The sequence below is a fragment of the Staurois parvus genome, unplaced genomic scaffold (assembly GCF_062004578.1).
Source record: "Staurois parvus isolate SC_StPar_1 unplaced genomic scaffold, SC_StPar_1.0 ptg000648l, whole genome shotgun sequence".
In the NCBI taxonomy this organism is placed as follows: domain Eukaryota; kingdom Metazoa; phylum Chordata; class Amphibia; order Anura; family Ranidae; genus Staurois; species Staurois parvus.
The window spans coordinates 3,462,505-3,480,693 of record NW_028318444.1 but is presented as its reverse complement, the minus strand read 5'-3'; the positions used below and the strand labels follow the sequence as shown (position 1 = coordinate 3,480,693).

At 42.4% G+C, this 18,189-nt stretch overlaps 1 protein-coding gene across 2 annotated transcripts in view; it reads right to left on the bottom strand.

The window, feature by feature from the left end:
• FNIP1 (folliculin interacting protein 1) overlaps nucleotides 1-17,465 on the bottom strand; it is a 143,608-nt gene extending 126,143 nt beyond the window's left edge. For both annotated transcript variants that reach the window (XM_089694076.1, XM_089694078.1), the window contains exon 1: nucleotides 17,246-17,465. In XM_089694076.1, coding sequence (XP_089550202.1) covers nucleotides 17,246-17,334 — 89 coding nt within the window. In that variant the 5' untranslated portion in view covers nucleotides 17,335-17,465. The remainder of the gene's footprint in view (nucleotides 1-17,245) is intronic.
• Between the last annotated feature and the right edge of the window lie 724 nt (nucleotides 17,466-18,189).

The following is an 18,189-nucleotide window of genomic DNA, read 5'->3' as shown; positions in this document are numbered from 1 at the left end:
ACAAGCATTTGGCATTTGAAACGCTGATAAAATCTACTTCTGAACGCAAGTTTGGTGTGTTAAAAAAAAACGACTGTAAACTCAACTGCCTGTAAATGAAATAGTGTACATGGACACATAGGAAAACTTTAAGGCGAGTTCAGGGGCTGCTGAAAAAAAACACAGAAAAGCTCCTAAACGTGAGTTTATCAGCTGCAGTGTACATGGAGCCTCAAACAAGCACATCATTCTTGCAGTGCTGGGCAACCCCACTGCAAAGTAAGATTTTTTTTTTTTTAACCATTCTGTACTCTTTTGAGCTCACTTCACGTGCACCATTTTAGTTAACGGTTTGGCATGTGCATCTTTGCACACTACCCTTATTAAACATTTCATGCCATTAGCAAACTAGCTTCTGATAAAATGGTTACAAACCATGACACTCATAAAGCTAGTCTGTGAATGCCCTTGCTACCTCATTACACTTTAAAATCTAGATTTATATTCATATGGGAAATATAACCAGTTCACAAAAGTTGTATGGTTTCCCACATGCCTTCTGGTACTTTTATAGTACTAAATTTACTTCCACTATCTAAATATGGCCACTACTCTAAATACAGGGCCAACTCTGACAGACAACCTCCCACATGCTATAGGACAGGATAAAAGCTGGAATATAAACACTAATTTAGTAAAAGCCCGACTTCAGGATCAAAGTAACTGGAAGAAAAGGGAGGATAGGACAAAAGCAGATTTTGCCTTGCGTTGGGCTTTTTTGCTACAAGGAAAAAAAAAAAAGCAGTAGTTCATTACGAAGTACTAGGCACTGGCAAAAAAAAAAAATTACACACTTCAGAGGGAAATATGCAAAACATAAAAAAAATGGCCAGTCTTCAGCTTGTGCTAGTTTCAGTGCCGGTCCTAAATGTATCTGTTCCCAGTGACTAAACATGCAACATCACATTTAACATAGCTCTTAATTGACAGTGTCTGATGCAATAACTGCTCTTACTTTTCACAGCAATCAATATGATTCTCGCATACTTCACTAGCAATGTGAAAATCGTTATTAGCTATTTCAGACATAAATCCAAACAGTACACCCAACTATTGGTTGAAAAAACAATTCAAACATCTACAACCACTTACATTTTCAGAATATGAGCTTTTTAAGATATTAGATTTATCTTCTCCTTTGTCATTTGAACTGGGAACCTAAAATTCTAGTTAAGTGTTCTTGCATGGCAATACCACTTACTGTTATCTCACATATATATTCCTATTATTATAGCCAAATTTACTACCCTAACTCCTCCCACAGTTTTTACACTACATAGACAGTAATATACCGAAACGTGTGGATTGTTCCCGATTGGTGTGCTATTACTTTGTGGAACGTTTCGCCGAATGGTTCACGAAATATCAGCGTTTTTGTGGCGAAATTGGTCCCATAGGAATGAATGGCGTAATGTTTAAAACTAGAGTGGGAGCTGAAAAATCAGGACATGATTTCTAAACTGCCATCACTCCCTCATTTTCAAGCCCACCTACACAAATCTTATATCAAAACGTTCAGCTATCCCTGCTGCCACTAAAAATGTCCACGGCTAAGCCATAGTCCTGATAGTTTTCACAATATGACCATTTGTTTGCAACTCACGCCGCCCATTGACATTCACTGAAACGCCACTCTAGCCACCTCAAATTTGAAGGGCAATTTCTAAACTGCGGCTGTGCCTTAATTTTTAATATTTCAGAGACATACTATGCATCAAAATGTAGGTCTGGGACTTGATTCTCACAATATAAAGCTCTTTGGTGTAGGATTTATCATTTTTAAACTACAACTGTTTGAAGATGGCAACAGCCAGTGAAGTGAGCAAGTTGGAGCAGTTTGTTTTTAACCGCTCTTCTCTGCCCTTGCTGTAGAGTGAGTTGCCATAGGAACCCAGTTGTGTGAGCAGGCAGCAGAGTGACAAAAGCTAGAGTAGACTACTGGTGGAGGCAAGAACACTTCACACAATTTCCCCAGAAATTGTAGCTTTTCTAGTGTTGTACTTATTACTTATGATGGGTAATCAGTTACATGACATAGAAAAGGGACCAGAAAGAAGCACATCTGTTTTTAAAGAAAATTCACACACAGTCATGGCCAAAAAATATTGGCACCCCTGCATTTCAGTCAGGTGCACTACTTCACCCCAAAAACTGTTGCAATTACAAATGTTTAGGCATTCTCCTGTGTATTTCTTTTGTTTGTATTAATATGACACAAAAAAGTGGAGAAATAAAAAGCCAAATCTAACACATTCCACACAAAACCACAAAAATGGACTGGACAAAATTATTGGCACCTTCTCCAAATTGTAAGAAATAATTGCATTCCAAGTTTGTGATGCTCCTGTAATTTGTAATAAAACTTACCTGTATCAATTAACAGGTGCTGACAATATAGAAATCACACTGGCAACCAGTTAAAATGTTGAAAAATATACTCAACCTTTCTGTTGTGTGTGTGTGTGCGCGCCACATGGAGAAGAGAAGGAGCAGAAAATAATTGTCTGAGGACTGGAGAACAAAAATTGTGGATAAGCATGGGCAATCTTAAGGTTACAAGTACATCTCCAGAGATCCTAATGTTTCTGTGTCCACTGTGCCCAACACGGTCAAGCAGTTTACAGCCCATGGCACTATAGCCAATCTCCCTGGACGTGGAGGAAAGAGAAAAACTGATCAAAGATTGCAAAAAAGGATTGTTCGAATGGTGGATAAAGAATCACTACAAACTTCCAGCCAAATTCAAGCTGACCTTCAGGCACAGGGTACAACTGTGTCAGCTCACACTACTGGACGCCATCTGAATGAAAAGGGACACTATGGAAGAAGACCCAGCAGGAACCCACTGCTAATACAAACATAAAAGCCAGATTGGAATTTGCCAAAATGTACTTGAGGAAGCCAAAAACCTTTTGGGAGAATGTGTTGTGGACAGACAAAACATAATGACAGCTATTTGGTAAAAACCATCATTCTACTGTTTTCAGAAAAAGAAATGAAAACAGTCCCTACTGTCAAACATGGCGGAAGTTCACTGATGTGTTTGGGTCGCTTTGCTGCTTCAGGTACTGGATGTCTTGACTGTGCGCATGGCATTATGAAATATGAAGAGTACTAAAGAATTGCGCGGTACAATGTAGAACCCAGTATCAGAACGTTGAGTCTCTGTCAGTGGTCATGGGTCTTACGGAATGCCAATGACCCAAACCACATGTCAAAAAGCACCCAGAACTGGTTTCAGACAAAGCGATGGAGAGTACTGAACTGGTCAGCAATGAGTCCAGATCTCAATCACATAGAGCACCTGTGGAGAGACCTCAAAACAGCAGTTGGGAAAAGGAACCATTCCAATCTGAGAGACCTGGAGCAGTTGGCAAAGGAAGAGTGGTCCAAAATTCCAGTAGAGGTGTAAGAAACTCATTGATTGTTACAGTAAGCTATTATTTAAGTTATTTTTTCCAAGGGGTGTGCTACCAAATATTAAATTGAGGGTGCTAATAATTTTGTCCAGTCCATTTTTGGGGTTTTGTTTGGAATGTCAGATTTGGCTTTTTGTTTCCACATTTTTTTTTGTGTCATACAAACAAAATAAACATGAAAATGCCTAAACGTAATTTCAACAATTTTCTGTGCGAAGTGCATTATCTGACAAAAATGCAGGGGTGCCAATATTTTTGACCATGACTGTATATTAAAATGTGTAGACCTATAGCAGGTGATGAAGCTACATGGGAGGCTTCCTACCATTGCAGCAATCATCAACAAAGAAATTATATAAAATACTATGTCAGTTGAAGGGTGTTTTTCTTTTTAATAATTGTGAAGATAAAATGTTGATCAGCCAAGGACAGAGATCTTATGGCTTTTAACAGAAGAAAGACAATAAATATATAAGTGGGTTTCTATGCACTAATGAAAAGAATGGCTAAAGAGCAAGCAAATTAGCAGATGACATCTTCATTCTGACAGCACTAACCTGCAACCAATATTTAAAGTATATACAGTCATATTTCAATAGATTCATTAACTGTAATTTTGTTTTCCTGTCACCTATCCAAGGCAGTAGACATATTTTACTAGGCTCTGCCACTAGACAACCCACGGTATCTATTCTTGTAAATAGCTCAACATGTATGAGGGGAGGGGAGACAGAGAAGGGAAATGTATGCTGTCATAGAAAAAGGAAAATTATAAGTATGAATGAATTTTTAGAGGTTTCTGGCACCTAAATGGCAGTATACATATGAAAAATAACTTACTACACTGATGGGAATAATGAGAAAGTAATTTAATGTTACATAAACGAAGGGAAAAATGATAATGTATTGGTTCCAAGCTCCACTTGGGTAAGTAATGCTGGGGTGGCACTCAAGTGCCATAGACATGTTAAAGTATGATCAACTGGCTGCCTTACAAATAGTTTCCAGACAAACTCTGGTGAGGCTGCCCGAAAAGACAAGATACTTCTGGTAGAACATGCAGTAATGATCTGTGGAAGGAGATGCACACACTGAGGGTGATTTACTAAAACTGGAGAGTGTAAAATCTGGTACAGCTCTGCATGGTAGCCAATCTGCTTCTAACTTCAGCTTATTCAATTAAGGTTTCACAAAAGAAACCTGGAAGCCAATTGGTTTCTATGCAGAGCTGAATCAGATTTTGCACGCTCCAGATTTAGCAAATTAAAGTGTAAACCTAGGACTCTGCATTCACTCTATCTGGTCTCCCACAGTACACAGAACATGAAAAATCAGTTTTTTTAGTAAATGTAAGCTGCTAAATACCTTTTCTCATCAGCAGTTAGAGCAGTCTTAAGCCTTCTATCAGTGTTCAGCCGAGCACTGGTTAAAGCTTGTAGGAGGAGTTTTCATACTGCTCTAGTGGGATGCAGAACCCCTGACCTCTGTCTGGACAGTGCCGATTGGCCCTGTGCTGATCACATGCACTCTCCCAAGAATAAAATCCTCTCTAGCAATAAAACACCAAACTGAGCATGTGCAGAGTGACTCCATACAATATGTCTTATCAGGAGATAAAAGGGGAACATTGGAAGAAGGGGAGGATCAGAAAAGTCAGGATCAAAAGAGCATTTTTACTCTATGCAGAGGATTCACCCTTTAGGTTCTACAGTGAATATGACAAGCATGCTTTACTGCATAAACAGATTGATTAAACGGTTGTGGGTTTAGTCACACTTTAACCCTACTGTGTCTCTACCACACTAGTAGCAGGTGAGAGGAAGGCAATTAACCTACCAGGAATGTGAAAGAGATCCAAAGCACTCAGCATAAACTCATCCAAACAGGATGTCAAGATGTAAGCTCCATGCAGACAGCGTCTGCCCACTTAATAGCCATGTTGTCCATCACAGGTAAGTCAGCAGGGCTTGACAACTGCCAGGAGCCAAGTTTCCAAGAAGTACATACATTTCCATACTACACTAATAATTATTATTATACAGTATATAGCGCCAAAAAGTTTGCTCAGCGCTGTACATTAGAGTGGGAGACAGTACATGAGACAATACAGTAACAATACAATACACGAGGGGTTTGAGGGCCCTGCTCCTTGGAGCTTACAATCTAGGAGGGAGGGGATAGTGGTACAGGAGGAGATGGCTGTGGGGGATGGAGTGGTAGGAGGAGCGGAGGAGATCAGCAGTTAGGTGAGGGCGGGGTAGGCTTCCCTGAAGAGATGGGTTTTCAGGGTGCGTCTAAAGGTGAGGAGGGTAGGTGACAGTCTGATAGATTGGGGTAGTGAGTTCCAGAGGATGGGGGAAGCCCTGGAGAAGTCCTGGAGTCGGGCATGGGAGGAGGAGACCAGGGAGCTAGAGAGTAGGAGGTCTTGTGAGGAGCGGAGAGTATGTGTTGGGTGGTATTTGGATATCAGGTCGGTGAGGTAGTTTGGGGCAGTATTATGAATAGCTTTATTTATATATTTGACAATAGGAGTTCCTGTTAACTAGCTTCTTTAATATTGTGGTCAAATAGATTGCAAGCCCATAATAAAATAACAAACATACAGTCATGGCCGAAATTGTTGGCACCCTTGATATTTCTCCAGGAAATCATGTATTTCTCACGAAACGTATTGCATTAACACATGTTTTGCTATACACATGTTTATTCCCTTTGTGTGTATTGGGACAAAACAAAAAAAGGGAGGAAAGAAAGCAAATTCGACATAATGTCACACAAACCTCCAAAAATGGGCTGGACAAAAGTATTGGCACCCTTTCACAACTGCGGATAAATAAGAATGTTACAAGCATGTGATGCTCCTGTAAACTCACCTGGGGCAAGTAACAGGTGTGGGCAATATAGAAATCACACCTGAAAGCAGATAAAAAGGAGAGACGTTCACTTAACCTTTGCATTGTGTGTCTGTCTGTGCCACACTAAGCATGGACAACAGAAAGAGGAGACGAGAACTGTCTGAGGACCTGAGAACCAAAATTGTGGCAAAATATCAACAATCTCAAGGTTACAAGTCCATCTCCAGAGAACTAGATTTGCCTTTGTCCACAGTGCGCAACATTATCAAGAAGTTTGCAACCCATGGCACTGTAGCTAATCTCCCTGGTCGTGGACGGATGAGGAAAATTGATGAAAGATTGCAACGCAGAATAGTCCGGATGGTGGATAAGCAGCCCCAAACATGTTCCAAAGACATTCAAGCTGTCCTGCAGGCTCAGGGAGCATCAGTGTCAGCGCGAACTATCCGTCGACATTTAAATGAAATGAAACGCTATGGCAGGAGACCCAGGAGGACCCCACTGCTGACACAGAGACATAAAAAAGCAAGACTACAGTTTGCCAAAATGTACTTGAGTAAGCCAAAAGCCTTCTGGGAAAACGTCTTGTGGACAGATGAGACCAAGATAGAGCTTTTCGGTAAAGCACATCATTCTACTGTTTACCGAAAACGGAATGAGGCCTACAAAGAACAAAACACAGTACCTACGGTAAAATATGGTGGAGGTTCAATGATGTTTTGGGGTTGTTTTGCTGCCTCTGGCACTGGGTGCCTTGACTGTGTGCAAGGCATCATGAAATCTGAGGATTACCAAAGGATTTTGGGTCGCACTGTAGGGCCCAGTGTCAGAAAGCTGGGTTTGCGTCCAAGATCCTGGGTCTTCCAGCAGGACAATGACCCCAAACATACGTCAAAAAGCACTCAGAAATGGATGGCAAAGAAGCGCTGGAGAGTTCTGAAGTGGCCAGCAATGAGCCCAGATCTAAATCCCATTGAACACCTGTGGAGAGATCTTAAAATTGCTGTTGGGAAAAGGTGTCCTTCCAATAAGAGAGACCTGGAGCTGTTTGCAAAGGAAGAGTGGTCCAAAATTCCGGGTGAGAGGTGTCAGAAGCTTATTGATGGTTATAGGAAGCGACTGATTTCAGTTATGTTTTCCAAAGGGTGTGCAACCAAATATTAAGTTAAGGGTGCCAATACTTTTGTCCAGCCCATTTTTGGGGTTTTGTGTGACATTATGTCATATTTGCTTTTCTGCCTCTGTTTTATATTTGTTCCAATACATACAAAGGGAATAAACATGTGTATAGCAAAACATGTGTTAATGCAATACCTTTTTTGTGTGAAATACTTGATTTTCAGGAAAAATATCAAGGGTGCCAACAATTTCGGCCATGACTGTATTATAAATTTCCTGTTCCGTGCAATGGTTTTGCACAGTGCAGCCAACCCCCCCCCCCGACAGCCCTCATGGCTCGTTCCGCCCCTCTTCCCAGTGTCCACCATAGCAAGCCACTTGCTATGGTGGCACTTGTGCAGGCTCACTCCCAAGCTGGCTCCATGTCTCCATAGACACACAGAACGTGGCTCGTCCCCACTCCGTCCTAACTGGCTGTGATTGACAGCAGTGGGAGCCAATGGGAGGGAGAGAGCCACTGCTCTTGTGCACAGCGCTGGATCGAGATCAGGCAAGTAAAGGGGGGGACTGCACTCATAAGATTTTTTTTTTTTTTTTTACCTTAAGCCTATTTTCACACTAGCTTTGTTAGCAGGCATTTGTGAAGCGTTTTTAACACTCCTCAAACGCCTGTCTAACACCTAGGAAAATTCTACACATGGCAGCACACATTGTGTTAGTGTCACAGCAAAATTGACGCCTCATGTGGAGTCAGGAGGAGTTGAAGCCTCCCATTCAAGTCTATGGTGATGCTCCTCAAACGCCTGGCAGGCATTTGAGGGGCGTTTGCGGAGCGTTAATACCATTAAACTTCATTATAGGCGTCTGTGGCGCGGTTTTAATGCTTGGCAAACGTTTATCAAATGCCTCAAAAACGCTCATAGGGTGTTTGGTGAACATTTGAGGAGCATTAAAAACGCTTCCCAAATGCCTGTCTAACGCCTGTCAAATGCTATAGGGGCGTTTGGCAAGCATTAGAAATTAGTCAAGTGTGAACAAGCCCTAAAAGAGAAGTAGGGCTTTTTTCCTCTGTTTATACCGTACTTACCTAGGTGGATACAGCATTGATCCAATGCTGCATCTGTCCCGCGCTGGCTCTAAGGATGAGAACTCAGCAATCACATGATCATGGAGTTCTCCTCTCCACTCTGAGCAGAGAGCGGTGACTGTCAGTCACCACTGTCTGCTCATCCCCCCAGCGCTCACTGGAGCACTGGGCTGTGCAGGGGGAGGGAGCAGCTGGCTCAGGCTCTCAGCTCTTTACTGGGAGGCGGAGCGAGGTGCCGCTCCAAACTCTTGAGTGGATCCCGACTTTGAAGCCATGATCTTTCCCCAGCCTGGACCAGCTGAGTGACATCAGCTGACAGTGGACTTCAGTCCACTGTCAGCTGAAAACGGGTCACAGGAGTGCAGAACAAACTGCCCTCCTGTGATCCACAGGAGAGCAGAACAAACTGCCCTCCTGTGATCCACAGGAGAAGTACAGCCAACAAATCTTTGGCTGTACTTCTCCTTAAATGCAGAGAATACATGAAGGTAAAAAAAAAAGCCTTTAGAAACATTTTAAATCTCTCCACTTTTGCTTCCTAGTACATAGCTTCCTTAGAAAATAAAAATATGACACACAGAAGAAACATACATCCATACTCCAGATAGCTATGCTGAAATTCCCAACAAGTTGGATAACATATAATCAACACATCAACACATGGATGTAAATCACCTGACAGACTTGTTTGAATTATGCGAGACAAGTCTTGTCACAGCAAATGAATGGATATAAATTCCACATGATACTGAAATCATCAGAGAAGAAGGGTTCTCAATATTTCATTGGACAATAGAGTGACACACTTTTATTGCTATATTACATACTAGTCTTCGGCTGTTCTGATGTTTTATGGCAAAGGTGTGACACTGATCAAAAACTGTACATAAAGTTTATCTACAGCCAAGAAAAAAAAGTTTTTAGTTAGGCCAATTTTAAGCTTTCAGTACTATCACACTTTAAGTGACAATTACTCAGTAATGCAACACTGTACCCATCTGACATTTGTATCTTTTTCAAGACAGAGCGTTCTTTTGGTGGTATTTGATCACCACGGGGGTTTTTTTTTTCTCCAGACCCTTTCACATGTGCTCAGAGTGAACCTGCTCTTCAAGCTATATGGTGCCGGGCAGTGAGCACAGGGCCCACTAGAGGACGTCAGGCCCTCAGGCCACCCTCAAAGTCTGTTTCTGATTGTTTGGTCAGAGACATTCATACCAGTGGCCTGCTGGAAGTCATTTTATGCTCTGGCAGTGCTCATCCTGTGCCTCCGTGCACAAAGGATCAGATACCAGTCCTGCTGAAGGATTAAGGACCTTCTACAGCCCTGTCCAGCTCTCCTAGAGTAACTGCCTGTCTCCTGGAATCTCCTCCATGCTCTTGAGACTGCGCTGGGAGACACAGCAAGCCTTCTGGCAATGGCACGTATTGATGTGCCATCCTGGAGGAGTTGAATGGCCTGTGCAACCTCTGTAGGGTCCAAGTATCACCTCATGCTACCAGTAGTGATACTGACCCTAGCCAAATGCAAAGCTAGTGAAAAACAGTCAGAAAAGAGGAGTAGGGAAAAAAAATTTAAATGTCAGTGGCTTCCACCTGTAAAGCCATTCCTGTTTTGGGGGTTGTCTCATTGTTGCCCATCTAGTTAATTTCATTAACACCAAAAGCAGCTGAAACTGATTAACACCCCCCCCCCCACTATCTAACTGACCAGATCAATATCCCAGGAGTTTAATTGACTTGCTGCCATACTCTGATTAAAAAGTGTTCCTTTAATTTTTTTGAGCATTGTATTTTAATGGTCAGGTGTCCAAAAATGTTTGTCCACATAGTGTATATCAGGTGTAAAATTCAAGTGTTACTAAACTCACAGCAGTAAAATCCAGTCTGTATATGCAGTAAAGCTTGTTATATTCACTGTGGAACCTAAGGGGTTTATCCTCTGCATTGCATAAAAACGCTGTTTGATCCTGACTTCTCTGATCCTCCCCTTCTTCCAGTGTCCCCCTTTTATGTCCTGATAAGAGACATATTGTGTGGAGTCATTCAGCACGTGCTCATTTTGGTGTTTTCCTAGAGAAGCTTTTTTTTTTTTCTTGGGAGAGTGCATGTGATCAACACAGGGCCAATCAGCACTATCCAGACAGAGGTAAGGGGTTCTGCATCCTCCTGAAGCAAAATTAAAACTCCTCTACAAGCGTTAGCATGTGCTCTGCTGGACCCTGATAGAAGTCACAAGACTGCTCTAACTGCTGATGAGAAAAGGTATTTAGCGGTTTATGTTTACTAAAATAATTGCATTCCATGTTGTGTGTAATGTGGGAGACCAGATATACTGAATGCAGGATTCTGGGTTTAGTAATACTAACAAATTTACTGAAAATGCCCTTAGGGTTGGTTCACATCCTAAGACATTTTTGCATGCTCCTGCAAGGTGTGTTTCTGACAGTCCATTTGTTTCAATGGTCTGCCAAATGTGCGAGGATACACGAAAAGTACAGCAGGCGTGACTTTTTAAAAAAAAAAAAAAAAAAATATCGCACAATACCATGTATTTTGGTGCTGAAAACATGCATGTTTACTAAATGTGTTTGGGAAGCCATTAACAATAGCACCTGCACGCATCTAAAGAGGACAGTAGTGAATGCACATGTAAACACGCATTTTCTGTACCACAAGTGGTGTTAACAAGCCCTCAGTGAACTGGTTTTCCCTAGGAAGTAGATGCATATGGAACGAATAGGAAAGAAATTATGTTTTTGCTCATCTCTGTCCAGTACAAATACGAAAGTACGACTCAACTGACCATCAACAAAAGTGAAAATGTTTTCAAAGACCACCAACGTTAGGGAATACTACAATTTGTGAAATCTGTATTTCTGTTCTGGCCCTGGTCACTACTAGTTAAATTTCATTATAACTGAAAACAATTTTGGCCTATAAAGCAGCCTAGCGTGTCAAATTCGCTAAGTTGTGCCACATTCCTTATTCTTTTATCTATTCATATGTAACAACTTCCTGTTCATGCCAATATAGTGTGAGCTGTAGATACAGCAATTATTAGCAGGAGTTCCTTGAAACCTGAAAATTACTTCAAGTGTTCCTCTATGTTAGAAAAGTTGAGAAAGGCTGAACTAGACCTAAGGTGGGGACATTAAGCAGTGAAAAGGACACGAGAACTGACAAGTACATTGGCTGTTGTGTATACATGTCATTTTTTTCTTAAATGGAACCTGTCAGGATATGGGAAGGTGCATGCTCCAGAGCGGTCATCCTAAATCTTGGCTCCCTTTTTAGTGCATCAACCTGACACCTGATATCCATGTGCTTGTTCCAGATCAGGGTGTTCTAGGTCTACAACGCAAAGCAATCACAGCTCTAAGGGTATGCTCCTTTAAAACTAAGATTAGCAGTAGCTCCCATTTTCTTATCAGGATCCCATTAGAGCCCACTCACACCATTCCCCTACAGTAACTCGTGCATCAATCTCAATGGCACCCCAGTGTACCTTGCCACCAGTCATGCTTTGCAGAGCACCACAATGCATAGTAACACAGGATATGGGAAGGTGCATGCTCTGATGCTGTTGTCCCAATTCCTTGCCTCTCCCTTTAACGATTCACTAACCTAACACCCGATGTGCACATGCTAGTTCATCGACTCCCTAAGATGTAAAGCAAGGATAAGCATGACAGATCCAAGTGTGGGCATCTTTAAAAGAAACTGTACAGCGATAACTTCCAAATAGCTATCAGAATCTCTAAGGTCCTTCTCCCTACTGCGCTGCACTAACATGCATTATTCTGAATGGCAACCCAATGCACTTTTCCACCAGATGTGCTTCGCAGTGCACCACACTGTGCAGTAATACACTACCCTGCGTTGTAACACAAGTAGTATCTCCTATAGTTGGGACTTTAAGGGCAGCACCAATCAACAAGCCAAAAAAGCAAAACCCAAAGTAAAATCTATGATAGTTTATCATAAGTCCATTAAATGCATGCAATTCTGAACACAATAATTGTCGGTACATTTGTTTGTTTAATGGATTTATAATAAACAATCACAGATTCTACTTTGGGTTTTGCTTTTTTTAGCTTGTTGATTGGTGCACTGCCCTTAATGTCCCTCCTGTAGGGGATACTACTTTTTGTGTTAGTTTCAAGGGATGATGGCAGCCTTAGACCTATTTCACCATACTATTACAATTGCCCTGTGTTGTAATACACTGTGTTACAGAAAATAGTACCCATGTTGGTGCATTACCGCAAGGGACATTAACGCAGCACAACAGTATGGATGGAACCTGAAACCCGTACTTCCAATGCAGAAGATGCTGCATACTGCCCAGGAGATCAGCGACTAGGTTTCCATAGAAATTTAGAGCATGTATCTCAGACTGTAATTGGGTTCTACCTTTCTCATCAACTTACTTGCACACAGGCGGCAAAAAAATGCATAGTTTTATCTTTATGGATCCGAATAAGTGCAATGTTGTCAATTGGACCAATGCACACAGCTGTGTTCATAAATGGAAATGATTACATTTGACTACACTCATTTAAATACATACTCAAATACATACAGTATGAACTTACATGCATAAATTGAAACACTGACAGAGGATGAAGAAAAATGTTGTGTATACATTTTGCAGATTTACGTAAGGTCTTTGTGGAACATAACTTGGATTTTTCTGCCAGCAAGATCCTGTGTGAACATCAGTAATGGTCAAGTCTCTGTGCAAGAAGCTTAATAATAATCAATGACACCCTAAGGGGCAACAGGGTGCATGCGCCAAGTTGAGGAGGTCTCAGCATTCACGTTTCTATGGAAACTAGCTTCTGTGTCAAAAGGTATTTTATATTCTAGAATGATCACAAGGGCTGTTTGGACATAAAAAAATTAATATTTTCCCTATTATGCACTTACCCTTTAAAGGGCTTGTTTACATTGTGTTGGTCTCTGAAGAGCAGTCCACTGTGGATGCAGGCATTCAGATGGCAATCCTGATGACCCCGAATGCCTATTTTTTTTTTTTCTTTACCAGTTGAATGGGGTTTTTAAGTGTGAATATAGCACTGCAACCATGAGCCTAGTGTTTGGGCTGTGACTGCAGCTCGGCCCTAGTCATCACTTGAACAGGTCATGTACGTCTGCAGTACAGACTGCCAAGCACAACAGGAGGGCTAATATTTTGCTGTGCCACAAAGCAAAGCATTGCAGCTACAGCATGTTTACAATGCCAACCAAGTATAAACTAGGGGTGGCTTCACACTGTCCTTGTGCGGTCCCGCTGCACTTTGAGCAAAGCACAGCTAACCTGTGGTTTTTGTGCAGGTCTGTGTGTGCTTTCCCATAGACTTCTATGATGTCCTGCGGTTTTGGTGCAGTTTCAGAAAGTGCACCAAAGATGCTGCATGCCGGAGTTTTGGTGCACTTTCCAAAACCACAGGACCTCATAGAGGTCTATGGGAAAGTCTAGCTAACCTACACAGAAACTGTGAATTAGCTACACTTTTGCTAAAGTGCAGCAGGGCAGTGTGAACCAGCCCTAAGCCTAACTGGATCACCATCACAGGCTTCACCAAAACAGCAATATTTGGCTTTTAATAGTTATAGGCCGTTGGCCTTTTGCCTAGAGAAGTCCAAAATATTACATAAGATGTGTGTAAACATTTGAGACTGTAGTATTTTGTATTTCTGCCTCAGGTCATTTCCTATAAGCTGCATCTGTATCTCCCTCCAATACTAGAGCAACTGACATCTTAGTCACGCCTATAACAGCCTTTCCAAACTTTTTGAAAATAATCTTCAGATCTTGTGGAACCCCTACTGAAATCAGTTCATTAGTGGCCAGTTTTTTTTAGTTCAGGTCTATGTATGAAAAATATTTTATAACAAATTAAAAAAATAAATAAACAAAGAAGAAGAAAAAGAAAAAAAGCAACACATACAATTCAGTACCATCAAGTGTAACAAAATACTACCAAGTAACTCTTCTAGTTCACCAGTATGCTGCATAGATAGTGTACTCAAACTTTATAACTGACCATCACAACGAGCTCCATTCATACCCAACTTCTGCTATGAAATGATGGCAGAATGCATCGAGTCCATCCATTTTTTCCAGATTTTTAAAAAAATTTTGAAAAGCATTACAATGGGTATATGCGCACTTCTGAAACATAATGGGGTTTATTTACTAAAGCTGGTTCACTCAGAATCTCATGCAGCTGTGCATGGTAGCCAATCAGCTTCTAACCTCAGCTTGTTAAATTAAGCTTAGGAATAAAACCTGTAAGCAGATTGGTTTCTATGCAGAAGTGCACACGATTCTGAGTGAACCAGCTTTAGTAAATAAACCCCAATATGTTTATACATGGCCACTATCCAATCTCTAAGGGTAGAAATTAGACTGGCCACCCTCAAACTGGTAGCCAGTGGGGAAAAAAATGACTTACGCCGATAGGGAAAAAGAAGGACCCTTACGCCGGTAGCCGGAGGGGGAAAAAAAGAAGGACCCTTACGCCGGTAGCCGGAGGGGGAAAAAAAGAAGGACCCTTACGCCGGTAGCCGGAGGGGGAAAAAAAGAAGGACCCTTACGCCGGTAGCCGGAGGGGGAAAAAAAGAAGGACCCTTACGCCGGTAGCCGGAGGGGGAAAAAAAGAAGGACCCTTACGCCGGTAGCCGGAGGGGGAAAAAAAGAAGGACCCTTACGCCGGTAGCCGGAGGGGGAAAAAAAGAAGGACCCTTACGCCGGTAGCCGGAGGGGGAAAAAAAGGACCCTTACGCCGGTAGCCGGAGGGGGAAAAAAAGAAGGACCCTTACGCCGGTAGCCGGAGGGGGAAAAAAAGAAGGACCCTTACGCCGGTAGCCGGAGGGGGAAAAAAAGAAGGACCCTTACGCCGGTAGCCGGAGGGGGAAAAAAAAGAAGGACCCTTACGCCGGTAGCCGGAGGGGGAAAAAAAGAAGGACCCTTACGCCGGTAGCCGGAGGGGGAAAAAAAGAAGGACCCTTACGCCGGTAGCCGGAGGGGGAAAAAAAGAAGGACCCTTACGCCGGTAGCCGGAGGGGGAAAAAAAGAAGGACCCTTACGCCGGTAGCCGAAGGGGGAAAAAAAGAAGGACCCTTACGCCGGTAGCCGGAGGGGGAAAAAAAGAAGGACCCTTACGCCGGTAGCCGGAGGGGGAAAAAAAGAAGGACCCTTACGCCGGTAGCCGGAGGGGGAAAAAAAAGAAGGACCCTTACGCCGGTAACCGGTGGTGGAAAAAAAAAAAATTACTCTTACACCGGTAGCCAGAGGGGGAAAAAAAAAAAAGACCCTTACGCCGGTAGACGATGGGGGAAAAAAAATGACCCGGTAGGGAAAATGACCCTTACGCCGGTAGGGAAAATGACCCTTACGCCGGTAGGGAAAATGACCCTTACGCCGGTAGGGAAAATGACCCTTACGCCGGTAGGGAAAATGACCCTTACGCCGGTAGGGAAAATGACCCTTACGCCGGTAGGGAAAATGACCCTTACGCCGGTAGGGAAAATGACCCTTACGCCGGTAGGGAAAATGACCCTTACGCCGGTAGGGAAAATGACCCTTACGCCGGTAGGGAAAATGACCCTTACGCCGGTAGGGAAAATGACCCTTACGCCGGTAGGGAAAATGACCCTTACGCCGGTAGGGAAAATGACCCTTACGCCGGTAGGGAAAATGACCCTTACGCCGGTAGGGAAAATGACCCTTACGCCGGTAGGGAAAATGACCCTTACATTGATGGCCAGTGAGAAAGAAAAAAAAAAATGTACCTTACATTGGTGGTGGCCAGTGGAAAAAATGGCCCACTTACAGTGGGGTTCAGAATGCCACCACTTACAGACAGCTAAAAAGGATCATGGGTATCATGCAGCTAAGAGCTGTTGGCCCCAGAACTATTCCGGTACCTTCAGATAGGAGATCAATCAATCAGCCACATCTCAAGCAATCCCCAGCAATCTCTGGAGGAACCTTACAGTTCCATGGAACCCTGGTTGATGATGGCTTGCCTATAAATACCCAAAGGGCAGGAGAAGTGTGGTGTGCACTCTATTCACCAACACCTCCAATGATTATGCAACAAATACAATTTATAAGTGGACAACCTGCTAGGAAAGGTTTCCTGATAGGATGAAGAACATCACCAGGAATCTTATGGTGGCCATAAACAATTAATTTTCGTTACCCACTCAATAAGAAAAAACCTAATCAGAAACTGATCAGATCCATCTTATTGATTTAGAACAAAACTGATCAAACTGAATCTATCAAGGCAAAAAGGATCAATAGTTTTGCATTAATCAGCAGCACTGATATAAATTTGACAATTTTTCAATTACAATTGCATGGTGGAAACAGTTAAAAATCGAGGTGATCGTATCTTGCAGCTATTGATCATATTTCACTTCATCGTGTATGTCATAGCAATTGATTGTTTTACTGACTTTAGATCAATTATTCTTATTGGTAGAGACTGATGGGATCATAAATCAATGTAACAAAGTGCATATGGCCAATAAGATGAAGAAACAAGGCACAACTGAGCTTCTACATGTTAGATATGATATCCCTGATGTAGCAGGACCTGTCACATCATGTTAGAATATCAGAGGACAAGCTGTGTGAGAAGAAGTGCTGAGCCCTAGGTGATCCCCCATACTAAACACCCCAGTCCTAATAGAAATAATGGAGGTACCTGAAAGCATAGTCCTCTCTGTGGTCTCTGCTCGGGGACAGCTGTCCGTTCCTCTTGGTAAAAAGCTTCTGGAAAAGTGTGGGCGGCATATTGCTGGAAACTCCCAGCTCCAAAGTGACATTAAAGTATCAGTATTGGATACATAGCGCCCGCCACCACCAACTATCTCCAGCTACACTCCATCACTCTCCAGTCATATGACTGCACACACACTCCACCCGATCACAACACTCCCCGCTCTGCCAGCCACTTCCTGCCCTGGAACGTCTCCGAGCGCTCTCATTGGTCGCCTCTACCCTGCTGTATAAAGCGCGGACATCCGGCATCCCTTTAGACGTGGGAGTCCTTTCCATGTGCCTGATGACCAGTAGGGGTCTGCTGAGTGTCTTCTGTATATGTGTGCACTGTATTCCAGTGTTGCGTGCACTGTATTCCCGTGTTGCGTGCACTGTATTCCCGTGTTGCGTGCACTGTATTCCCGTGTTGCGTGCACTGTATTCCAGTTTTGTGTGTTACTAACAAACTGTAATCAAAACTGAAACTGAGATTGTAGTGAACCTTATCATTTATAGGTCCATTGATTTCATAACATTTCTCTATAAATAGGCAGAAACTGGCCAATCTACAGCTATAAAACCAATGGTTGTGGGTTCTCGGCAGAAATGTACAACGTATCTAAATCCAAGAACAAAAATTGACAATATCGCAGCTCACCTGTCCTTTACACTGCAATCCCCATGTTCAGTGTGCCCTTCCACATTCACGTTTTCATGCGTTTGTGATACATTTGCATTGCGTTTTTTTACAGTGTTTATCAAAATGCAGCGCCTTAATACAGGTGAAACTCAAAAAATTAGAATATCGTGCAAAAGTTCATTTATTTCAGTAATGCAACTTAAAAGGTGAAATTAATATATGAGATAGACTCATTACATGCAAAGCAA